The sequence below is a fragment of the Pteropus medius genome, unplaced genomic scaffold (assembly GCF_902729225.1).
Source record: "Pteropus medius unplaced genomic scaffold, Ma_sr-lr_union100, whole genome shotgun sequence".
NCBI classification, from domain to species: domain Eukaryota; kingdom Metazoa; phylum Chordata; class Mammalia; order Chiroptera; family Pteropodidae; genus Pteropus; species Pteropus medius.
In genome coordinates, this window is record NW_024350923.1 from 292,026 (window position 1) to 314,693 (window position 22,668).

General features: G+C 65.2%; 4 protein-coding genes and 1 non-coding gene across 14 annotated transcripts in view; 3 read left to right on the forward strand and 2 right to left on the reverse strand.

Moving 5' to 3' along the window:
- Positions 1-3,742, reverse strand: part of SLC25A22 (solute carrier family 25 member 22) — a 7,579-nt gene extending 3,837 nt beyond the window's left edge. The window contains exons 1-4 of one of the 2 annotated variants that reach the window (XM_039840481.1): positions 3,673-3,742; positions 525-665; positions 308-433; positions 94-149 (exon numbers count right to left, since the gene is read on the reverse strand). In XM_039840481.1, the coding sequence (XP_039696415.1) occupies positions 94-149; positions 308-433; positions 525-544 (202 nt within the window). In that variant the 5' untranslated portion in view covers positions 545-665; positions 3,673-3,742. Of the gene's footprint in view, positions 1-93; positions 150-307; positions 434-524; positions 666-1,620; positions 3,571-3,672 lie in introns of those variants that run through there. The other variant, XM_039840482.1, reaches the window with a different exon arrangement.
- Positions 3,743-4,168: 426 nt separating this feature from the next.
- On the reverse strand, positions 4,169-9,944 carry PIDD1 (p53-induced death domain protein 1). Of its 8 annotated transcripts, none has more exons than XM_039840473.1 (16): positions 9,693-9,944; positions 8,678-9,054; positions 7,858-8,321; positions 7,344-7,553; positions 7,205-7,259; positions 6,852-7,053; positions 6,647-6,772; positions 6,376-6,555; positions 6,150-6,297; positions 5,901-6,036; positions 5,670-5,820; positions 5,462-5,585; positions 5,269-5,387; positions 5,081-5,194; positions 4,792-4,997; positions 4,169-4,563 (listed from the first exon to the last, which is right to left on the reverse strand). In XM_039840473.1, the coding sequence occupies exons 1-16, from the start codon at positions 9,927-9,929 to the stop codon at positions 4,296-4,298; spliced, it is 3,117 nt and encodes a 1,038-aa protein (XP_039696407.1). In that variant the 5' UTR covers positions 9,930-9,944; the 3' UTR covers positions 4,169-4,295. The 8 variants fall into 8 exon arrangements, with proteins under 8 accessions (XP_039696407.1, XP_039696406.1, XP_039696405.1 ...); XM_039840472.1 differs by having other exon boundaries at positions 5,281-5,387; positions 6,150-6,315; XM_039840471.1 differs by having other exon boundaries at positions 6,150-6,315.
- A 2,143-nt stretch (positions 9,945-12,087) lies between these two features.
- RPLP2 (ribosomal protein lateral stalk subunit P2) lies at positions 12,088-14,329 on the forward strand. Of its 2 annotated transcripts, none has more exons than XM_039840490.1 (5): positions 12,088-12,248; positions 12,435-12,558; positions 13,134-13,182; positions 14,020-14,118; positions 14,218-14,329. In XM_039840490.1, exons 2-5 carry the CDS (start codon positions 12,436-12,438, stop codon positions 14,292-14,294), a joined length of 348 nt encoding a protein of 115 aa, XP_039696424.1. In that variant the 5' UTR covers positions 12,088-12,248; position 12,435; the 3' UTR covers positions 14,295-14,329. The 2 variants fall into 2 exon arrangements, with proteins under 2 accessions (XP_039696424.1, XP_039696425.1); XM_039840491.1 differs by having other exon boundaries at positions 14,221-14,329.
- LOC120584883 (small nucleolar RNA SNORA52) lies at positions 13,212-13,337 on the forward strand. The gene has a single exon (XR_005648172.1). It is a non-coding gene; the product is annotated as a small nucleolar RNA SNORA52 (small nucleolar RNA).
- A 3,068-nt stretch (positions 14,330-17,397) lies between the features above and the next one.
- PNPLA2 (patatin like domain 2, triacylglycerol lipase) lies at positions 17,398-22,374 on the forward strand. The gene is made up of 9 exons (XM_039840507.1): positions 17,398-17,747; positions 19,399-19,631; positions 19,714-19,779; positions 20,145-20,354; positions 20,675-20,735; positions 20,816-20,992; positions 21,084-21,216; positions 21,417-21,539; positions 21,643-22,374. Exons 1-9 carry the CDS (start codon positions 17,543-17,545, stop codon positions 21,911-21,913), a joined length of 1,479 nt encoding a protein of 492 aa, XP_039696441.1. The 5' UTR covers positions 17,398-17,542; the 3' UTR covers positions 21,914-22,374.
- The last annotated feature ends 294 nt before the right edge of the window (positions 22,375-22,668 follow it).

Genomic DNA, 22,668 nt, shown 5'->3' on the forward strand with positions numbered 1-22,668 from the left:
CTCTGCCTTCCCGCCCACCTCCCGCCCACGACGGCCAGACCCCTCTGAAGCTGCCCAGGGTGCCACCCAGGCCGGCCCCTGCCCGAGCCTCACCGCGGTACATGCCGAAGTAGCCCTCCGAGCGGATGGTCTTGACGAGGCAGTCAGACCTGCAGCCAAGGGACGGGGTGAGCAAGGGGGGCAGCCGGGGGCCCAGCCAGGGAGTTCCCAGGCCTGGCGGCCCTCAGCGTCCCTCAGCGTCCCTTTTTGTTAAGCGGGAGCAGGACGCAGGAGTCCGAGCCTCCCCCGTCACGCCGCGCACACTCACATGCTGGTGTACATGCGCTGGCCATTCTGCTGGTTCTGCAGCCGGGTCTTGGCCAGGTCGATGGGGAACACACAGGTGACCCCGATCAGCCCGGCAATGCCACCATTGATGAGCTTGGCTGGCAGACTGTGTGGACAGAGGGGGTGTCAGGACCTGTCGGCCACAGGGCAGGAGTGGGGTAGGGCAGGCCGCGACCCAAAGCAGGGTTACTTCTGACCTGATCTGCTTATCAGCCATCTAACTCGAGGGCACCCAGGTAGGAGTGAGGAGGTGGCGCCGGGCCGAGCGGCAGGCGAGCGGGCGGGGCCGGTGGGGAGGGGTGGTCCTCCACCAGCCAGGGATTGCAGGGTGGTGTGTCCTAGAGGGAAGAGGGGACCGGAGTCAGGGGGGTGGGGCGCAGTGCTCAGAGGCACAGCAGAGGGACGAGCACCCGGGTCTCCCCGCGGCCCGGGCCGCCGCATCACCGTGAGCAGGGGCGCAGCCAGGGAGAAGATGCCGGCCACCAGCTTTCCCCTCAAGGGCCCCCGCGGTGCAGCGTCCTCCGCGGCTGGCTCACGCTTGCTCACGCTCACCGGCACAGGGCTGCTTTTAAAGGGCCAGGCGCGGGGGCAGTGGGGGCGGGTGTTGGCGGCCGCGCTGGCAGGACCGGATGATGTGCCAGCTGAGGCACCTCGGCCCTGGACCGGGCTGCAGCGACCCCCCACCCTTGAGCAGAGGCGGCGCGAAGATTCTCTTTAGGAAGGCGCTCCTTCCCAGCACCCCGGGACCCCCTACCTGGGCTCAGCTCACAGCTGCCCAGGTAGACACTGCCACCTCAGGTGCAGCCCCCACTGCAGAGGCAACTCCACGCTGGACCCCCGGAGGCCCCCTTCCCTCAGAGAAGCACGCTTCTCACCCACTCGGCCCTGCCCCTGCCCCAGCCCTCCCAGACAGACACACAAGGACCGGGACCGGCACCTCTGGCAGCCGCGGGGGAGTGTGGGGCACAGGGGCGGGGTGGCTGGGAGGTGGACATCCAGCCATCCAGCCCGACCTGCTGAGGCCCCCGCAGTCGGTTCTCCATCGACTCCAGGATGGGGTGAAGGGCCCTCTCACGAGCATGGGGCTGGGGAACTGGGCCAGCCTCATGGGCCTCCCAGAGTCCTGGGGCCCCCGGCCAGCTGTCACCATTCACACCCGGAGACTGCCCCCCAGGGTCACCCGGCTGGCTCACACCCCAGTTCCTCTGAAGACCGGTGACCTTCCCAGGGAGGCAGCCCCTCCCTGTCCGCCACCGTCTCTGCCACCCCGTCTCTGCCACCCCATCGGCTCACCAGAGAGGTGCACAGAACTCCTCCTCAGAGAGCACAGCCTGCGGGCTCCCGAGACAGAACATCTAGTGGCTGAGGGAGGTGTGGCCATGGGGACTGGCCACGGGATTGGCCACGGGGATTGGCCTCCGGGCGGGGCGGGGCGGGGGACGACTTTCTCTTTCATTTTGGGCGGCTGGGGTCCCCACTGCCGCAGCCGCAGCCGCAGCCTTGCAAGAAGGTATGGGAAGGAGGGAAGGAGTGTGGCAGCTCCCGGGAGGCCGGGCCCCGCTGTGGCAACCCTCAGTCCACAGGGAAGTGGGTCCGACTCAGGACTCAGGCTGACCCAGCCAGGTGAGGCCACCTGCCCACGAGGACATCAGCCCCTGGCCACCTGGCCTCCCGCCGCCCCGTAGGTTCCTGTCTGCAGCTTGCAGTCTGCCTGTCTGGGTGCCCAGGCCCCCTGCGGGCCTCTGCTGGGGAATGGGTGCTGTGGGGTGCCAGTGAGTCAGGGCCCACTCGTGTCTGTGGGTCCCATGTGTCCACTGGGGGAAAGTGCAATTCAGGGAGACTTGGCACAGAGCAGGGGGGACAGTCCTGCCCACCGGAGAGGCCAGGGAAGGAGTGCTTGCCGCCCACAGGCCTGCTCGCGGGGCGGGTCCAGAGTTCACAGGGACTGTGCTCCGAGAGCCCCGTCCTGCCCAGCCAAGCCCCCCACACACGCTGGGCCTCAGTACCAGCTTCTCTGTGCTGCAGCCTGCAGAGAAGTCTGACCTCTGAACTTTAACCTGACCTTGCCCTCCCCATAGCAGGTGCAGACTGGCCACAGCCAGCTCTGTCCATGGCCCTGCCAGGCCCCTCCACCCTCCACGCTGGACCCTGGACCCTGGGCCCTCGCGGCCAGGGTCTGCACCCACGCTCTAGTCTCCGAGTCTAGCCCTGCCCTCTGGGGGCGGAATGAAACCTGTCTCCTGAGCATCTCCAGACCCTACCCAGAGGACGGGGGTCCTAGAAGGCAGACGGACTATCTAAGGTGGGGAGGGGAGCAGCTGTCCCAGGACAAGAGGCAGGTCCAGAGACCCCAGGCCTGAGAAGATAGCCAGCCCTGGGCCCCCAGGTGCAAGCTGCAGGCTGGAGGGGGGAGGTGGGGCCAGGAACACTGGGACCCTGCCTGGGAAGACTGGAGGGGGTCCTCTGGACCCTGAACTCCCCACCCCCGTTTTCTGTCCTTACTTCATGGCTCCCACTCCTTGCTTATGATACAGCTGTAGAGAGCCTTCCCCAGCATCCCATGTTGTCATAGAAACCAAGCAATTCCAGCCAGGAGAAGCCTTGGGCTGGCAACCTTCACTGTCCACCCCTCCGCTCCGCGCCAGGTAAACGGAGGGGCAGGTAGGCTGTGGACAGCGCCAGCCAGAGACCACCCACAGGACCATGTTGCTGCTTCCAGACCTCCAGGCAAAAACTCCCATAAATAAAGCCGCTAAGCTCTCCCACCCCCAAGAAAAGCGAGAGGGGCGAGACTGAGTCTGGGCCTGGCCAGTCGCTCACCCCTCCATCTCCCCCAGTCCCTTCCCCCTGGGGAGGCGCTTTCTGTCCTGTCGGCTAAAGGGGCCCTAACCCGCGGACAAAGGAGGCACGGGTGGGGGCTGCGGGCTCCTCAGAGGCCGGTTCAGCTCCCTGTCCTGCAGGAGCGCGTCCGGACGGCCCCCGACAACCACGCTGTGCCCCGCCAGGCGGCGGCGACTCCGGCCACACACGTGTCCACACACGTCCGGCGGGGACCCACGTGTCCCACCTCCCCTCCAGCCTGGCCTCCGCTCCTCGGGCTCCGGTCCTATGCTCCCGTTCCGCCGGGACACGTGTGCGTGGGGAGCGCGCCCGCCACCGCCCGGGGCCGAGCACGGCCTCCCACACCCGGCGGCAGCGGATCCGAGCATCTGCCGCACCGGGCGCGGCCGGAGCCGCCTTGTCCGGGCGGTTGTCACCTCCCCGGGCCGCCTGGGCGTCCCCGGCCCCCGAGGCCGGCCGCACTCGGCTGGGCGCAGTGGTGGAGAGCGCCCAGCGAGCACTCACCGCGCTCCGCCGCCGCCGCCGCGCTCGCCTGCCCGCCGTGCCGCGCGCCCCGCTGCTCAGGCGCGTCGGCTCCGCGCCGAGCGCGCTCCGCCCCCGGCCCTCCGCCGCGCGCGCGCCGGGGCTCCCCCTTCCGGCGGCCCGCGCCGCTGCTCCGGCCGCGGGGCCCTCGTCCTTCCCTGCTCTCTGCTCGGGGCCTGACGCCTCTGCACGGGCGGAAACCCAGGGACTGGGCGCCTCGGGCAGTGGCGGGGGTGTCCTAGGGGAGGGGCGTCCGGCCACGGAGTAGTGCTAGGAGGGACTGGGCCGTCCGGAACAGATGCACCCGGCCGCACACGGATGACTCTTGGCGGGGAACAGCCGTTTGTCGTGGGTGCTCCTCTGCCTCCCGGGAAGGTCGGGACAGCAGGAGGCGCTGGGCACGTGGGAGGGGTCGTGCACAGGGGCCGGGTGCTAGCGGAGCGGGCCTGCGGATCCCCACCCAACAAACACAGCAGGCTCTGAGACAGCGACCAGAACAGAGCATGTTGGTCACACATAGGAGGTCACTGCTCCCATGCACAGGGAAGGCTTGAAAGTGGGGGCCTTGGAGCACAGGCCACCGCACATTAGGGGCCAGCCGAGAGTTAGCAGGTCTGGGCCTGGGCAGGCTCCGGGGGCTGTGAGGCCGAAGCGCCAGGTGAGGCATCGTCCCCGGGAGCCAGGCTTGTGTGACGGATGCCATCCTGGTACTTGCGGCGGCCGAGCTCCAAGATGGCCCGCACCTCTTGGGCCACGTCCCGCCGGTCACTCTGCTCCAGGGCCTGCACGAGCCGCCCCACGGCCCCTGGCTGCCCAGCCTGGCGCTCAGCCCAGGAGAAGAGCATGTGGCGGATCTGCCCGTCCAGGTCGTCCCTGGGGAGGGAGGCATGGTGACAGAGGCCCAGCCCAGGAACACTCCACACCCAAGGTCCTGCTCCCCTTCCCCGGGCCAGGAGTGACCAGACCATCCCTTTCCTGCCTGTCGCCCTGCTCCCACCTCCCCTGGAGGGAACTTCAGCCAGCCTCAAGTGGGGGTCCCCCTGGCGGCCGGGGTGGGGGTGGGGGTGGGGTGGGCGGCAGCGGCGGCTCAGAGGAACCCACCTGAACTTGTGCCGGATGCGCTGCAGCTCTTGGTAGGACAGGCCCAGGTGCAGGGCCACGGCCGGCCAGTCAGGGCCCAGGCGCCCGGCCACGTTCAGCAGATTGCTCTGGGTCAGGAAGCCGGTCTCGGCGTCGCCCAGGTTCAGAGGTGCCAGGGAGAGACCAGCCCCTCTCCCCAGCCCTGGCCCCTCAGAGCCCCGCAGCCTCTGTGGGGAGGGACGGGTCTGCTGAGAGCCCTGGCCTCTGCCGCTGCCCCGTCGCACACACCGCCACCCCCGCAGGCCCGCACCGGCAGCTTGATGGGCAGAGTGGCCATCCACAGGGCGTCTGCGCCTCTCCTCTGCCGGGCAGCCTCTGCCTCTTCAGGTACCTCCTCGGGCACCGGTCCCCGATAGAAGGACACCTGGAGCAGGATGAGAAGGACTTCAAGGCCCTGCCGCTGCCCAAGCGGCCTGGGGCCCTGGCCCGTTGCCCCACCTGGCCCCTCACGGCCTGCGCCTGCCGGTCCAGGGTGGTGGTGACATACACCTCCTTCACATTCTTCAGGTGCGAGTAGAAGACGAAGCACACCCTGCCCTCCACGCAGTCTGGGCGGTCTGGGGGCAGGGCAGGTGCTCAGCAGGGAGCCTGGGGCAGACCCCAGGTCCCCGCTCCAGAGACAGGGGCATACCGGCGTCCACATCCAGGCCCCTCTCAAAGGCAGCAAAGAACTTCTCGCCCTCAAACATCTCCACCGTGTCGGAGGGCTCGGGGCCGTGGTACCGCTCCAGCAGCCGCCGCAGGGTGGCGTCCACCTGGGGGCAACCCTGGGCTCAGAGCCCAGCGCCGGGCACCCCCACTCTGCTGCCCCCGCCCCGGCCCCCTGGCCTGGGCCGCACCTTGTGGCGGGGCAGGCATTGCAGCAGGACCTGCTCAGGGTCCCGCCGCCTCTGCAGTGCGATGAGGTTCACGTGGTGCAGCCGCAGCCGTGCCCAGGCCTTCCGGGCCAGGTCCCCTACACAGGTCTTGGTGGTGTACCAGAGCCAGTACCTGGGAGGGCTGGGGTGAGCTGGGGCTGCACACATGGGGTGGGCGGGGAGGGGACCGAAGGAGCTGGAGGGGACACTGACCAGGAGAAGTGCATGACCTGGAAGCGAGCATACAGGTGGGTGAGCTCCAGTGCCACCTCAGCTGTGATGTCATCCCAGGTGGCTGTGGGAGGGGCCTGGTACAGCAGGTGCAGGTGGGAGCGGTCCAGACTGAGGCCTGGAGACAGGAGGGGGCCACAGGCTGAGCCCCCAATGGCAGGGGCTCCCCTTCTGAGCACTGCCCCCTTCCCATGGCCACAGGTCCAGCCCTGCCACGTGGCCACCTCTCACCTGTGATGCCAGGGGGCAGAGGCAGCTGCACAGTGACTGGCCGGAGGAAGCCAGAGGGGCCACTCTGGGAGAGGCAGAGCAGGGGGCTCACGGCCGCCGCAGGCTCCCCCAGCAGGGCCTGCAGCTCTCTGTCTGCCACGTGCACCACCTGGAGCAGACAGGCCACCTGAACACTCACTTGTGCCGAGGCGCCACCAGCCACCCTTGGCGGCTGCCCTGCTAGTACCTGCATGCGGACGTGACAAGGCTCCTCGGTGGCTCCCGGAGGAAATGTGACCTTGATCCCAGGATTCCCCGAGGAGAACAGCAATGTCCCCTCTGGTGGCACCAGGCAGGCGTTGGACACAGGGCGTGAAACCACAAGGAACCACGAGAAGTGTGGTACCTGGCAGTGAGCCCAGAGCCGCTGGGCACGGGGGACAGGGTCAGAGGGCAGAGTGTCAGGCAGGGCCACCCCCGGTGCTCCTTCTCAGGCAGGCCCGGACGATGGCCCTCACCTTAGGGGCCTCTTCTTCCAGGTGGGTCTCCAGGTCACTCCAGCTGTCATCACTCAGGGTCCTGACCACCACCTCACGGCAGCGCCGGACCCTTGGGGGCACAAACAGCAGCCACAGGCCCACCTCCTGCCACGCAAGGGTGGTGTGAGCACGGGGGCTGTGCCTGGGCCCTCCTCGCCCGCCTCTCAACATGTCCTGGCCGTGCCTGCTGGAAGGACGCCCCATGGGGCTGCAGCTCCAGGACACCACTGAGCAAGGAGTCATGGGGACCCAGGGGGACGAGACGCGGTTCCGGCAGCCACAGTCGATAGCGGATGATGACGGAGGTAGCAGTGGCACCAGCGGGGAATTGCAGGCGGACACCACAGGCCAGTGTCACAGAGCAGCCTTGGGGAGTCACGGGGAAACTGAGTGAGGAAGCACAGGGCGGGCGTCGGGTCAGGCGCAGAGGGGCTTGCCTGTGTGTCTGAGCTCGGCACCCTGGGGACTCTGGGAGAAGACCCCCAGGCATGGTGTGGATAGCTGCTCCTACAGCCCCACCCCTCTCCCACCCCACACCTGTCAAAATCTGAGGTCAGGAACAGTCTGGGCATTTCCGGAACCACGGGTGTCCCTGTGGGAGGACAGACAGGTTGTAAGGACAGTCATGGTACCTGTGTCCTGCTCATGGTCCGCCCCTCCCCAACAACAAGCCTACCAGGGGCACTGCAGGAGTCCGGCAGGGCCTTGCCTAGGGGGTTCCCCTGCAGCCGCACAAAGGGGGCGTCTCGCAGCTCAGGGGGCACGTCCCGGAGCTGATTGTCCCTCAGGTCCAGCCGAGTGAGCAGCGGGAGGTGGCCCAGGCCGGCAGGCACCGAGGCCAGAAGGTTGCTGTGCAGAATGAGGAGCCGCAAGGAACGCAGCCCCGCTGTGGGCAGGCGCCAGCTTAGGGCCAGCAGGGGGCCACTCAGGGCCACCTCTGGCCCTGGAGAATCAGGCCAGGTGGGACGTTCATGCTGGGGCCTCCCCAGAAGCCCTTGCAGTCATGCCCCATGGCCAGCATGGCACTCAGGCCAGCCGGCACAGGGACCCTGGAAGGCCAGGGAGGGGTAAGGCACAAAGGCAGGCCAGGCCTGCGTGTGCGGGGCCCACATGAGAGTGGAGGCCAGGCCGTGGCCGAGGCGCCCTCCCAGCAGGCCCCGTGAGCCAAGCGGGGCACAGCCGGCACTCACCGAGGGAAGCCGGGAGGCTCCGCAGCCGGTTGGAGGCCAGGCTGAGCTCGGCGAGGCTGCTCAGGCCTCCGATCTCGGGGGGCAGCGTGTCTAGGAGGTTCTCAGAGAGATCGAGGTGCTGCAGAGTTGACAGGGTCCCCAGTGCCGTGGGCAGCGTTTGCAGGCGGTTGTGGGTCACAGCAAGGAAAGTGAGGGCGGGGAGGGCCCCCAGCGCCTCGGGCAGCTCTGAGAGGCGGTTGCGAGACAGCAGGAGAGCACCCAGGCCACGCATCTGCGGGACGCAGTCCGGCAGTGTCTCCAGGCTGTTGAAGCTGAGATCCAGGTGGACCAAGCGGGCCAGGCCACCCAGGCTGGACAGCAGCGTGGTCAGGGAGCCCGGGAGGCAGGCACCCAGCGCATCCCGGCACTGCCCGCCTGGGAGAGGGAGGGCAGATGTGGCCCTCAGTCCAGGTCCCAGTGTGGCCCTGCCAGCAGGGGAAGGAGCTGCATGCAGGGAGGCACAGACCTCCTGTCCAACCCCACCCGACAGGGACAGACAGCTGCAGAGACTGGAGTGATACCAGCATATGGAGGACGGCAAGGACTGAGACCGCAGGCTCCCCTCGGCTGAGAGCCATCACCCACGACCCAGGAAGAAGACGCACACCGGGGTCAGCTGCAGGGTCCAGGAGCCAGGGCTCAGCCAGCGTCACACTGGGGGAGGAGGGCTGGGTAGGGAGTAGCGATGGGGGCTGGACCAGGGTTTGCCTTCAGAGACCAAGAAGCAGAGGCAAGAGCTAGAGATGGGTCTGGGACAGGGCTGGGACCAGACGGGGCTCACCTTTGAGGACCAGGGAGCGGAGGTGTGGCAGGCTCCGCGGCACCCGGGCCAGGGTGGCCTCCAGGAGTTGAGGGTCCTCGTGGCCACTCAGCTGCAAGAACTCCACCTCCAGCAGCTGAGGGTGCTGCTGGGCACACAGGTGCCGCAGCCAGCGGCAGCCCTCTGGGTACAGGTCCAGACTCAGCCGGTTCCCGGCCAGGAGAGGAGGCACCCTGGGCCCGGCATCCACAGCATCTGTGGCGTCTCTCGCATCTCCTGCACCAGCTGCCTGGGGCTCCGGCCCCTCCTCTACTGCGGCCATCGCCCACCAGCAGTCCTCGAGGGCCACACATGTCCCAGCTTGTCGGGCAGGCCTGTTCAGGCAGGGCCCAGGGAGGCTGCAGAGTGGGGTGAGGAACGGGCAGGAGTGGGGAGCAGGAACTCCGGCTAGAGGGAGCCTTTGGGCCGTGCCAGCGGGTCCACACATCCCAGGGTCTAGGCTGGACAGATCACTGCCCAAATGGGGCTGGAGACTGGGCCGCAGACTGGGCAAGCCCTGTGTGCAGAGGGGCCTGGGAACCTGCCTGGGGGATAAGGGGGAAGGGAGACTGAGCATCCTAATTCTGGAAATTTGGACAAGGGATGCCTGGAGCTGTCAGGCCATCTGGCTGTGGCCCCTCCTCCCAGGAGAGTCCCCGGTCCAACCCCTTTGACAGGAGGTCGGGACTCTCACCTACCGCAAGAGGGCGGTGGCCCGGGCCCTGGAGGACAGTGCCCAATATGTTAGAGAAGTGAGTGTGAGGAAGGGGATCTGGGGTCTGAGCCACTGGGCGGCTTTGGGGTTCTGGGGACTGGACTCCACTTCTCGACCCCTGGAGGAGGGCTCTTCCACAGCCTCCAGTTCATACCTCGGTCGGCAGGGGAGGGCGGTGCGCCCCGCATTCGGGGCTCGCGCGGCCTGGGGACCGGTCTCCGTCCGGGGAACGCGCCGTCCCTACACCCAGCCGTCCCTACGGCCCCTGCAGCCGGGGCGTACCTGCGCTCCAGGGCGGCACAGCCCCTGATGCCGGCTCCACGCGCACTGCGCGCCCGGGTTCCCGCCGGCGCGTTTCCGGGCGGGCTGGGACTCGGCGCCGCCCGCTCTGGGCCCCGCCCCATCAGAAAGCGCCCGTTGCTGCCGGCTGGGGTCCGCGGGCGGAGACCTCAAGGTCCCTCCCCGCCCCGCCCGCCTTCTGCCGGCCTGCAGCCTTAGAGACGCGGACGCCAACCCCATCTGCCCGGCCGCAAGCCCCGGCTTCCTCTTAGCCCGTCTCCGTCGGTGCCGGCCAGGCTCCCCCACAGTAAAGACCCGCGGTGCGCGCCACGAAACCCGCCCTTCCAGAGGTCTCGGCCCCCAGAGCTGCTCTGCTCTTTGGCTGTGCTTTCCCAGGCCTTTGTTAAAATGAGCTGGTGCAGTCTCTGGGCAGAGGGGACTTTTGGGGGTTGGTCGCAGCTGCTGCCTCACATCCACCCGCTATCAGAAGCCAGAGCTCTGAGAGTGTCCTTGCCCTGCCAGCCCCGCGGTGCTCTCAGGCCCTGCAAAGGCAAGACCCCAGCTCCGATGAGCCTCCCCCACGGGCACTCGTTCTGGGCTAGGCTGGCAGTACTGCTCACATGCTGCCTCCTTCAGCCTTTGTCTGCATCTCATACTGGAAGGAGAAGAAGCTGGAAGGGATCGGTTTGCCCAAGGCTGGTAGCCAGTGAGTGCAAAGCCAAGAACCTCCCACCAGGTCTGTCTGGCTTTCAAGAGAGCCTCCCCTGCCTGTGCTCTCGCCCTGCAGAGCAGATGCCCTGTAAAGGAACAGATGAACACATCCTAGGTCGGCCAGTCCTGGCCTACATCACATAGTCTGCACCCTCCTTCCTCCACCTCCACTCTGGTGCCCCGCCAAACACCAGAAGGGGCAGCTCCTGCCCCCACCATTCAGTTTTTCCAAGGCTCTCAGAAGACTCTTATAAACCAATCAGGAATATTGCTCAGCCTTAAAAACGCATGAAATTCTGACCCATGCCTACAACACGTATGAACCTGGAGGACATTATGCTGAGTGAAATAAACCAGACACAAAAGGACAAATACTGTCTGATTTTGCTTATATGAAGTCTCTAGAGAAGTTAAAGTCGTAGTGACAGAAAGTACAATAATGGGCCCCAGGAGCTGGGGGAGGTGGAGGTGAGTTATTATTTAATGGGTATGGAGTTTGGTTTGGGAAGACGAAAGAGTTCTGAATACAGATGGTGGTGATGGTTGCACAAGGTGAATGCACCTAATGTCCCTGAACTGTATGATCAGAATGGTAAACTTTATGTATGTTTCCACTTTAAAAAAAGTCACATTATGCTACTTCCCTATTGAAGTAATGAAGTTCCATCCTTACCAGGATGGTTTCCCCACTCTACCCCAGCTGTGTGACCTCGAGCAGGAAAACCATAATATGGGAGTAATGTCAGGACAGTGACTGTGTGGTCGGCGTTAACACACCATTGCTCCCTGTACTACACTCGATGGCCCACTTTGTAGCACGAGTCCCCTGTGGGCTTGCTGACGCCTCGGGACCGATCTTCCGCCACCTCGGGCCTTAGCACCTGACCCCTCTGCTTGGTGCTTGCCCCAGAGCTTCGCATGCCGGGCTCATCTTTCAGCTCAATGTCACTGCCTCATTCTTTCAGGGTCTGTCAGCCTGGCACTGCTTCGTGTAGCTGCGCTAGAACCTAAGTTGGGCGGAAGCAGGGCCGGGTCTATTCCTTCTCAGGATGTAGGCCTGCAGCAGGGTCCCTGACACGGAAGAGCGAATGAGTGATATGTGCTGATGTCCGCGTGCACCGTGCGGTCAGTTTCGAGCCCACACGTCCAGGGCACCGCAGGGGAGGAGCCACTAGGCCCAGGCAGTTCGGTTCCGCGGCGTGAGCGCGACAAGCGGCTCGCTCAGTTCACCGGGTCCCGCTGGGAACTGGCGCCACCGACCGCACCGGACCTAGGTCCCTGCAGCTAGGACCCGCTCGAGAGCCGGAAGCGCAACGGCCGAAGCTGCGGGACCTTTGCGGAGCCCACGTGCAGCCCGCGCAGGCGTCCGTGCATTGCGCTTCCGGAAGCCGTGCACTATGGGACTAGTAGTTCGCCGGCTGCGTCGGCCGCTTCCCCAAAGGGACGCATCCCGTGCGTGGCGGCCGCGCTGCATGTTGGGAGCTGTAGGCCCCGCGTGGCATACAGGGAGCCCTGTAGGGAGCACTTCACTTCCGGCACCTGCCACGCTTTGCCCCGCCGCTGCATGAATTCCGGGGACGCTGGCCCCACACTATACAAGAAGGCGACCCAGGACTGGCCTTCGCCTTTGCTGTGACGGCTGTGTGACTGGATAGGATGATGGCTTCTCCCGCGTCCTTATTGACCGAGCACCTCCTGACGTCACTCGGAGGCGCCCTCACGGCGCACGGCGCGCGACTCCTGGAGGCTTCTGGGTAGCGGATTAACCCCGCCCCTCGCGCCGGCGCTTTCCTTTTCCTTCCTGACGCCGCTGAGGTCGCACGCGCGAGGCCTCTCCGCAGCTGCCGAGTGAGTGGGGCGGTTGGGCTAGGCTGCGGGCAGGGCAGGGGCCCTAGCGGGCAGGCGGGGCGCAGGGCAGGGCCCGGGCCGGGCCTCGATGGGGACCCCAGGGCCGGGCCAGGCGCGGCCACGCTCGGGCCAGGGTGGGGGCGAGAGGCCTCTGGATAACGCCATGGTCCTCTTTTCCGGCCTCAGGATGCGTTACGTTGCCTCGTACCTGCTGGCAGCCCTCGGGGGCAATGCCTCCCCCAGCGCCAAGGACATCAAGAAGATTCTAGACAGCGTGGGCATCGAGGCGGACGACGACCGGCTCAACAAGGTAGCCGCCTGGGTGACACCGGCGACCCGATACTTTGCACGTAGTGCCTCCTCCTACTCGACGCCAGTTTTTCGTTTGGGAAAGTGGTTTGGGGAGGCCTGTGCCAGCTCTCGTGGTTATTTATCGGGTCGCTGCTTCGGGGCCCTGAGAGAGCCCCAAAGCAATAGCGAGAGTGAGGCACGCCCCGACCAGCATGGTTCAGTAGAAGCACAGTGGAAGTCTCGTATTTTAAAATGATTTCGTAACTTCTTTTCCTGAAAAACGTAGAAGAGAAAGTATTTGAAAGCTGGTCCATTTCACCGAATTTACTCAAGATGTTATTTTGACGGGTAGTAAGCCTGGACATTTTGCGTTCTTGGTAGCTTTAAAATGTGGTCCACGCTCCCCTTTGCAGCAAGTCTCAGTTCAGAGAATCCACCCGTGGGTAGTCACCGGTGTGCCGGGCGTCAGCCTAGAAGCTTCGGAGCGCTGGCTCACCGTGTGCTTCGGAGGCCACCCCTGCCCTGGCTCGAGAGGTGAAGTCCGTGGACTCGGCAGGGTCTCTGGTAACTGCTGGTTGTGGTTTTTCATTCTAGGTTATCAGTGAGCTGAGCGGAAAAAATATCGAAGACGTCATCGCCCAGGGTGAGGTTGTGACGAGCACTTTGCTTCTGCGGTCCATCCTAATTCCTGCCGGTCAGCTGTGGCCTGCCAGGTTTCGCTTGTGGACCAGAGCACCTTAGAAGCCTTTCCCCAAGCACAGCATTTGTGGGCTTGTGCCAGGGCGCTTCTAGACACCGGAGACGCTAGAGGGCGCCCGTGGGCTCCCGGGCCTGGATGCCCCGCCTGCAGTGTCTGGGCAACTGGGCCTTTGTAAACAGGCCTCACCCGTGTGCCCTCCGTGAGGGGGTTGGGAGCAGAGGCGGGTGTCAGGGATGACCGCAGGCCTTCCTCCCCCCTTTGCTGGGCAGATCGTTTTCTGGTGACGACAGGCTGGCGTTGATGGGACTTGTTTGGAAGTTGAGCTGTTAGGGCAGTCGCTCCTGTCCGTAGGCATGTGACAGACAAGGGACAAAGCCAGGCCAGTAAACAGTCTTTTGAGGTCATTGCTGGAGATGAACATCTCGACACTGGGGCAGCAGACTCGGTTCTTGCCTGGTTATAAACATGTTTGTCCAATTTGACCCTAGGCTAGGACGCTCCTATGATGACGCTTTTATGTCATTAGCCAGCTTCTTATGGACTGATTTCTGGAAGCTAGGTTCCCAAATAGGAAGTTGTGGAGGAGGGCTGTGTGGCAGAGCCTGGGAGATGAGTAAGCACCGTGGCCTAAGTCCACCCATGAGCCACTTGGGAGAACAGGGTGGCTGATGACATTGGCACTGGGTGACAGGCCCAGTATATGGGGCAGACTGTCTCTTCCCTTCCCTGAAGTATCCTAGAGGCCGCTCTGGTCTCAATTCCCTTCTCTGGTGTCTGTAGGGATTGGCAAGCTGGCCCGTGTCCCTGCCGGTGGGGCTGTAGCCGTCACTGCGGCCCCAGGATCTGCGGCTCCTGCTGCTGGTTCTGCCCCGGCTGCAGGTAAGTGGAGGCTCAGGCAGCTGTCGCTGCGATGCGCTGGGGTCTGGGCACCTGGCCTGCAGTGCGGACCGTGCTCACCATGGCCTTTGTTCCCTACAGCAGAGGAGAAGAAGGACGAGAAGAAGGAGGAGTCGGAGGAGTCGGATGATGACATGGGATTTGGCCTGTTTGATTAGTGTCCTGCTCCCGTGAATAAAGCCCTTTTTACAGATCTCTGAGTGGCCCAGTCTCCTATAGGCAGAGGTGGGGCTCTTAGGGAGGAGGAGCTACTGCCCGAAGAGCTGGGGGGTAACAATGCAGGGATCTGGTGCAGAGTAAGCACTTGGGATGGGGGATACTCCTGTGGGTCTTGGGTGTTGCCAAGCCTCGCGCGGGGTCAAGGAGGGTCACGAACCCCCTTCTGGGCATGGTCCTGGCTCCTGAGAGCTGCCAAGGCTTCTCAGGAAGTGAAGCCCTCGGGGACACAAGTGAAAGCTTCCAAAGCAGCACTGGGTGGTCTGCACTGCTCTGGGAGGTAGCCCAGTGGGCCAAGGCCAGCAGCCCTCTCAAGATTGGTGGGGTTCCTGTTACACAAGAGGCACGGCGGGTGTGTGGTTCTTTAGGTTCCCCTGCGGCAGTTGGGGCCGGGCTCCCGACAGTGCCCCCAGCTCTACTTCAACCCCCAGGCAGCTTGGGTGCGCCCTCACCCGAGCCTCATTGACCCGGTTGTCTGACGCGCCTTTACCTGCTGTGCCGAGCAGGTGTGGAAGTGGTTCGTGGCTGGGCTTAGCCCACGGCGCTTCCTCAAGTCTTAGGGTGGGCCTGCCCATGTCCCGCTCACCAGGCTCTGGCCTGGATGTGGGCCAGAGGGCAGAGGGCCTGCCTCTGCCCACGCGGGTGCCATCCTGGCCTTGCAACTGTAGTCCTCTGGGTCTTCAGCCTCGGCCAGGCCACTTAGACCCCTGCTCCCTGCCAAAGCCTCTGCGTCCACACCTGGTCTGGGGGTGTGGTGTGTGCAGGGCCCGCCCTGTGGGCTGGTGTTCAGTGTCAGTACAGCAGCGGGGGGGGGTCCCAGGGAAGGAGTGATTATGGCCTATGAGGGAAGGGCAGGGCCCCTCTGGTTACCCGGAAGAACAGGAAGTAGGGGACCTGGGCTGTGGGGGAGGACGTAGACACCCTGCTCTGGGTGGGCGGGACACGGGGTCAAGATAAGTGAGGATCACTGTAGGGATCCTGGCAGCATGTAGTGCAGGGGCAACGTGGGGTGGGGTGACTGGTGGTGGCCCTGGGCTAGGGTAGAGGGCCCCTCAGAGTAGTAACCCTGAGTCCAAGGGCCCTGTGTGGGCCAAAGGACACCATGGGAGTGGGGGCAGGGCACTGGCCTGGCAGACTCAGACACCTCGGTTCTCTGGGCCCAACCAGGATTCCAGGAAGAGCTGTCCTGTTCTGGCTCCAGAGCTGACAGTCCCAGAGGCTTGGAGGGAGGCTGTGTACCCAAAACAGTTCAGCCCTGGTGTGGAAATTGGGGCAGAGTTCTCCCCGCAGTGGGGCAGCCTCACCCCCAAGGCCCCATGGCCCTTTGGAGGCAGGGAGGGCGGGTGCTCCAGCCTCTCCCTGGAGTGGGTCAGGAGTGAACCTTCTGAGGTCCGTGGCTCAGCCTGCACTGCTCAGCTCCCCTCTTTCTGTTCGCCCTAGTGAACCCCTGGACTTTCCAGGCCTGCCTTGGGGTTCTGCCCCATCTGCATTGGGTCACACTTTACACTCCTGCGGCCTCCATCAGCACCCCCCACGGCGTGGTCACTCAGGGTGATCATGCCGATGGGGCCACACCCTCAGCACTGTACCTCCATCCAAGGCATTCGGGGCGTGGGGTCCCATGTGCTGTGCAGAGAGAACAAGTCTTTAAGTCAAATTCCATGAGAGCCCCCACCATCCCACCCGCCCTCTCCCAGTGCCTGGGCCCTGGGTCCCCTCTCCTCAGCCCCCCACCCATGGCCTTCACACATGTTGGGTGGCCCAGGAGACCTGTACCCTTTCTGAGATAACTGCACCTGCACACCCCATCACCTGTTTTATCCTCATTTTGACCTTATGTTAACATCTGCCACCACCACCTCTAATAGGACTGGGGCCGGTTGACTTTGCTCACTGCTCTGTCCTGTGCTGGCCCCCATGCTAGGCACATCGTCAGTGCCAAGTATGGTACCTGACAGCACAGAGGCTGAGGACTGGGCAGCATGACCCTAGACGGCCGTGTCTCCGGGAGGCTGTGCTCTGGCTCCTGGGCCTGGGCAGGGGTCTGCAGCCCTGCCTCTAGCTGAGTCCTGAGCTGAGCTCCTGCCTGGGGAGTGAGTGCTCCTGAGAACAGAGCACACTGCCTCCCACTGCCCAAGCATAGACCAGGCCCAGGTTGGGGGCTGGCTGGCTACTGGATACGAGCCAAGCTAGGCCCTGCTCCACAGACAGTCCCAGGGAAAAATGCGGAACAGGGTGGTGGCATCACTGGGAGTGCTCCACCCGCTGGGGCAGTCAGTCTGGGCTGGGCAGGGCCCTCGTCTCACCCAAGGAGACCCCACGGCCTGAGGAGACTGGGGGAGACGCAGGTAGAACCCAGGTTAGTGCCCAGGTGCGGAGAGGCTGCGGGTGGTGAAGGGAAGGGAGGGGCGTCGGGGAGGGGGGCGGCGTGGACGCCAGGTGTGGTCCGCGGCGCTGGTGTTAGCTCTGGAAGTTGTGTGATTCGCATCCGGCCATGGATGTCTGTGGGTCGGTCTGTGGATGAGTCATGGATCTTGGGGGTCCCCAGCCTGGGGAGCGGGTGTTGTAGGCGGACCCCAGGGAGGGGGTGGTGGCTGCTCAGACACCAAGGCCCTCTCCTTGTGGGTGTCCAGATTTGTACGAGGCTCCCAGGCCCACAGACTCCGGGCGGTCCGGGCCTGAGCTCGCCCCTCCCCACACCGCTAGCCACTGTGTGTCCATTCCCGTCGCCCACGATGGGAAGGGAGGGAAGGCGGCAGGAGGCCGGGGACGTGGACGCACCGGTGTCGCGGCTCAAGACCCGCGGACCGGGCCTCCGGGGAGAGGGCTCAGGGCCTAGGTGGGCCTCCAGGGAGGAATTCCTGGGTCGGGGGCGAGCCTCTGGGGAGGGCGGTCTCAGGCCCCAGGTGGGTTTCGGCCTGGGGGCGGGGCTTCGGGGCCTCCCGAGGGTGCGGCCGTTCCCCGCGCGCCCTGATGGGGCCGCGTGTGTAGGTTCCGCCCCGCGTCGACCCCGCCCACTCCCTGAAAACTCCATCTCCGCCACCTCCTAGCGCAGCGTCGCCGCCTCCACTGGCGGTGACTTGGAGTAAGAGCGACCGCTCACCGGCCGGCCAGGCCCAGAGCGAGCGGCGAGCGCGCGGCGCACAGCAAGGCCGGCCATCGGCGGAGCCCGGGCCGGCAGGCCGCCGCGATGTTCCCCAAGGAGGCGACGTTCCCCCGGGAGACGACGTGGAACATCTCGTTCGCGGGCTGCGGCTTCCTAGGCGTCTACCACATCGGCGTGGCCTCCTGCCTCCGCGAGCACGCGCCCTTCCTGGTGGCCAACGCCACGCACATCTACGGCGCCTCGGCTGGGGCGCTCACGGCCACGGCGCTGGTCACCGGGGCCTGCCTGGGTGAGCGGGGCCGGCGGATGGGGCCTGGCGGATGTTCGAGAGCGCACAGCGCCCCTCTGTGCCCGGCGCTGGGAAGCCGGCCGGGTCTCGGGTCCAACCCGGCGCCGGCCAGGGGCGGGGCCTGGTTTGTTTTGCTCCGAGAGTACCCTGGCCCGGCGCGCTTCCGGGGCCGAGGCTGCCACCCAGGGCCCGCCTCTCGGGAGCAGAGGTTGGGGGCGGGCAGGTGCAGCAGAACTATTTTACTGGAAAGAGAAAGCGACTCGGGGGCGGGACCGGGAAAGCCGGGGGGAGGGGCCTAAGCCGCCCCCTCCTCCCGGGCATGGGACTAGGTACTGGCGGTCACTGTGTCCTGCGGCCTGGTATGGGGAGTGGCCTCTGAAGAACAGTCTAGGCCTAAGGGCCCCTGGAGCAGGAGCCTGGCAGATCGGACCGGAGCACAGCAAGCTTTCTCTCACGCAGTTCCTTCTTGTGTACGGCCTACCGCGGGGCTGGGTCCCCAGCTGTGGCCCACTATTTTTGCCCCTTCCATGGGACGCAGGTGTCTCTGGCCTCTCCAGCCCCGTGGTCGGGAGTGCAGGTGTCTGAGTGTGCCAACACAGACTCTGCTCACACACAGGCTTCCGTGGGGGCGCATGAAAGTGGTGTCTGCAGCACAGCGAGTATTTCAGGAGTCCTGGGACCGCTGCCCAGCCCCCAGCCTGCTAGGGCAGCCAAGGTGACAGAGGGGTCATCAGTGCTCTGCCCAGCAAGAGCCTGTGGAGGGTTGTCCCCTGTCTCTTCAGGGGTGGGGTAGAAGGAGCACAGCTCTACATTCTTGGGACCTGGGGGGGTCTACCACTGTGGCCCTGACCCCTCCCTCTACGGAGTCCTTCTCACCAGTGCTCTCGGTCCCCATGCTTGCCGCAGGACACACCTAGGCCCCTGTGCCCAGTTGAGGACATGGCTCCCACAGCAGCTCCCCACCCCATACCCAAGAATCCTCTTTCTCACTTGTCTTGGGCACCTGGCGCCACACTGCCCACTCCTGACCCAGGCAGTGGTCCTGGGAGAGGGCACAGTCCTCAGCACCTCCCGAAGGCCCTCCCGCCCCTGACCACCCCTGGGCCTGCCTCCATTCTGGCTTTGTCCTAGGTTGGCACCCATGGCCCTCAAGAGGAGTGTTGGGGGTCGCTTGCACTCGGTCTCAGTGGGACACAGTGTTGCTTTCCAGGGGCGGTGGGGCCCCATCATTTCTCGCCTTATGCCACCAGGCCTGTGGGCCCCCTGGGCTGCGCTGGGCTTTGCGGGTCTGGATCTGGCCAAGTGGGTGAAGGCTGAAGCTGGTCAGAGTTGCGTCCTTGCCTCCCCACCTCCAGGGCTGGTGCCACCTGAGGCCAAGCCCAGTGACTCATGGGCCAGGGCAAACTGTTGGGAAACACAGGGCAGAGGGTAAGCCCAGCCCCAGCTGGCCAGCCCTCACCATCTGGCCTCCCAGGAGTAATGGCTTGCCCCTCCCCCTGCAGGGGCAGGAGGCAAAAGTCTCAACTGTGGGCCAAGTCCCCTGGTGGATGCAGATTCCTCCCGAGTGGATGGGGTGCCAGGGGCCGTGGGGCCCTGGGCATGGAGCCATGGGGCTGTGCCGGCCCCTGACCCTTGGCCCTGCCGCCCCCAGGTGAGGCTGGTGCCAACATCATCGAGGTGTCTAAGGAGGCCCGGAAGCGGTTCCTGGGCCCGCTGCACCCCTCCTTCAACCTGGTGAAGACCATCCGTGGCTGCCTGCTGAGGACCCTGCCGGCTGACAGCCATGAGCGCGCCAGCGGCCGCCTGGGCATCTCCCTAACCCGTGTGTCGGACGGCGAGAATGTCATTATATCCAACTTCAACTCCAAGGATGAGCTCATCCAGGTGGGCCCTGATGAGGTCGCACCAGGGGTGCAGCTGAACCCAGAGGCCCCTGCTCACTGCCCCTCTCTGTCCCTGCCTGCAGGCCAATGTCTGCAGCACGTTCATCCCTGTGTACTGTGGCCTCATCCCTCCCTCCCTCCAGGGCATCGTAAGTACCCCTTGGGCACCTTTCTTGGGTGCCATGAGTCTGCTACTGTGGGCTGTGGGGGGAGGGGATGGAGGAGGAGGCCGTCTGTGCCCCCCAGCCCCTCACTCCCGCCACTGCCTGTTGCCTCACTGCCCCCAGTTACTCAAGAGCCCAGCCAGCAACGGGCAGTGCACACTTCCTGTGGCCGCCCCGCCCCGTCCCGTCTGGCCGTTTTTCAGGGCACAGGCAGGCCTGTAACCAGTGCCCAGTAGATGGAAAGCTCAAGTGGGACTGCCACTGGGTGGGGCTCGAGGTGGCCCAGTAGGGTGGCCAGCTCGCCCTGCAGGCTCCTCGCCCTGTGACCACCTCTGTCCCTGCCACCGCAGCGCTACGTGGATGGTGGCATCTCGGACAACCTGCCGCTCTATGAGCTCAGGAACACCATCACAGTGTCTCCCTTCTCGGGCGAGAGCGACATCTGCCCGCAGGACAGCTCCACCAGTATCCACGAGCTCCGGGTGACCAACACCAGCATCCAGTTCAACCTGCGCAACCTCTACCGCCTCTCCAAGGCCCTGTTTCCACCGGAGCCCATGGTGAGTGCGTGCCGCCAGGCAGCAGCCTGCCAGCCTCGCCTCACTTAGTGCCGGGGGCTGGAGCTGCCCTGCACCCCATCCTGGGTGACCAGGGTAGGGCGGGGATCCGGACTGCCTCTCCCAAGGGCCAGGGAGGAGTGCCGTGGCCTGCGCACCTCGCCCCTGAGGCCAGCCTGTCCAGCCTCCGTACAGCGGGAATCTCGGCCTGGACTGCTTAGCTTAGCGGTGGGGAAAGGCGGGCGTGCAGGGAGGCCAGGACTCTGGGGGCTGGGCAGGGCCTGCCAGAGATGCTGACCCTGTTCACCCCTCCCCCGCCTCAGGTGCTGCGGGAGATGTGCAAGCAGGGCTATAGGGACGGCCTGCGCTTCCTGCGGAGGAACGGTGCGTGGCCGGCCCCAGGGAGGAGTGGGGCTCTGCACCCAGCTCCTGAGCTGACCACCTGTTTGGCTCTTCCCACCTAGGTCTCCTGAACAGGCCCAGCCCCCTGCTGGCACTACCCTCTGCCTGCCCCCATGTCGCCGAAGACAAGGACAAAGAGAAGACCGTGGTGGCCGTGGAGAGGGCCCGAGTGGAAGGCCACTTGCAGCGGCCAGAGGAGGACCGCATCCTGGACCATCTGCCTGCGAGGCTCAATGAGGGTGTGTACAGGGGTGGGGCAGTGTGGGCTGGGCTCCACTGTCCCCAGCGCCCCGACAACGCCCTCCTGACCCCCTCCTGCCCCGCCTCCAGCCCTGCTGGAGGCCTGTGTGGAGCCCAAGGACCTGCTGAGCACCCTGTCCAACATGCTGCCAGTGCGCCTAGCCACCGCCATGATGGTGCCCTACACCCTGCCGCTGGAGAGTGCCGTGTCCTTCACCATCCGGTACAGGATGGGGGCGGGAGGCGAGCTCCGGCCCAAACTTAGGGTCATCCTTGAGTGGTGGTCACCTCAGGTTGGGGGTGATGAAGAGAATCCTTGTCAGGGTTCCCAGAAACCAGGGCAGACACAGGGCCAAGGGTGGGGGGTGCACGGGCATGCGTTCCAGGCCGCCGCCCGAGGCCATGCCTCCCACCCTGCCCTAGCTTGCTAGAGTGGCTGCCTGACGTCCCAGAGGACATCCGGTGGATGAAGGAGCAGACAGGCAGCATTTGCCAATACCTGGTGATGCGTGCCAAGAGGAAGCTGGGCAGCCACCTGCCCTCCAGGTGAGCCCCGAACCGCGTGCTCACCGGAGCCACAGCTTCACTTTAGAGGCCCGCCCACTAAAGTCTGCCCCCCCTCCGCCCCTCCCTCCTCCCCGGCTTGCAGGCTGTCGGTGGAGATGGAGCTGCGCCGCGCCCGGTCGCTGCCCTCTGTGCCACTGTCCTGCGCTGCCTACAGTGAAGCGCTGCCGGGCTGGATGCGCAACAACCTCTCGCTGAGGGACGCGCTGGCCAAGTGGGAGGAGTGTCAGCGCCAGCTGCTGCTCAGCCTCTTCTGCACCAACGTGGCTTACCCGCCGGATGCCCTGCGCATGCGCAGCCCCGCCTGTCCCTCCCCCGCGCCCCCGCAGCACCCTCCTGGCTTGCCCCCTTGCTGAGTGCCCCTGCTCCTGCCTTCCCAGCCCCCTGGGGTCCCAGTGCTGAGGGCCAGGACCCCAGCTTCCCTGCCCCATGAGGCGGGGCCCTGGGGCCGGCTGAGATCCCCCTCCCTGGTTTCTAGTTCCCCTGTGGAGTGAGGAGATGGGGGCGCCCCCAGCTGGCAGAGGGACTTTGCTGTTAACCCCACCCCCAGCGACTCCCTTGCTGCGCTGAGTAGGCAGGGGTGTGGGACAGAGGGCCCCTCACCTGTGCCTTCATCTTCCCCTCTCAGGCCCCACCCTAGGGCGGGGCGGGGACCCAGGCTGGGGGCCCTCAGCCCGCCGCCCCCGCCGTCAGTGCAGTATTACTCCCGAGAACTTTGCACCTGCCGCTCCCTCTGCGTTTTTCATTTTTTTGCTGAAGAATGTGTGAAGAGTTATTTATTTTCGCCAAAGCACATGGAATAAAGGCCACAGCTCAGCCCCTGCGTCCTCCTTGTATGCGACCCCTTCCCCGGCTGACCCGTGTCTGTCAGCTTCAAGGGTCCCCTCTCCTTGAACCTGGCATTCGAGCCTGGGGCTGCCCCTGAGCTTCCCCTGGCCTCCTGGGTTGCAACCCGCTTCTCTACTTTCCCCCACTTTGCTCTGTGGCCTGCTGGCTGACCCTGGGGCACAGCTCTTCAAGAGCCAGGGGAAATATCTGAGACCAAGATTCTTGCTAAATAAAAAACGGAAAAATGTTTACAAAAGGTGGCGTCTGCACGTCCACTCCATGG

Coding starts and splice junctions, on each gene's coding strand:
- RPLP2 (XM_039840490.1), top strand. CDS start 12,436: ATGCGTTACGTTGCCTCGTACCTGCTGGCAGCCCTCGGGGGCAATGCC. Junction 12,559..13,133: donor ACGACGACCGGCTCAACAAG/GTAGCCGCCTGG, acceptor TTTTCATTCTAG/GTTATCAGTGAGCTGAGCGG. Junction 14,119..14,217: donor TGGTTCTGCCCCGGCTGCAG/GTAAGTGGAGGC, acceptor TGTTCCCTACAG/CAGAGGAGAAGAAGGACGAG.
- PNPLA2 (XM_039840507.1), top strand. CDS start 17,543: ATGTTCCCCAAGGAGGCGACGTTCCCCCGGGAGACGACGTGGAACATC. Junction 20,355..20,674: donor TGTTTCCACCGGAGCCCATG/GTGAGTGCGTGC, acceptor CCCCCGCCTCAG/GTGCTGCGGGAGATGTGCAA. Junction 20,993..21,083: donor GCCTGCGAGGCTCAATGAGG/GTGTGTACAGGG, acceptor CCCCGCCTCCAG/CCCTGCTGGAGGCCTGTGTG.
- PIDD1 (XM_039840471.1), bottom strand. CDS start 9,929: ATGGGGTTGGCGTCCGCGTCTCTAAGGCTGCAGGCCGGCAGAAGGCGG. Junction 5,586..5,669: donor AATGCCTGCCCCGCCACAAG/GTGCGGCCCAGG, acceptor GGTTGCCCCCAG/GTGGACGCCACCCTGCGGCG. Junction 4,564..4,791: donor CGCATCCGGCACAAGTTCAG/GTGGGTTCCTCT, acceptor CTCCCTCCCCAG/GGACGACCTGGACGGGCAGA.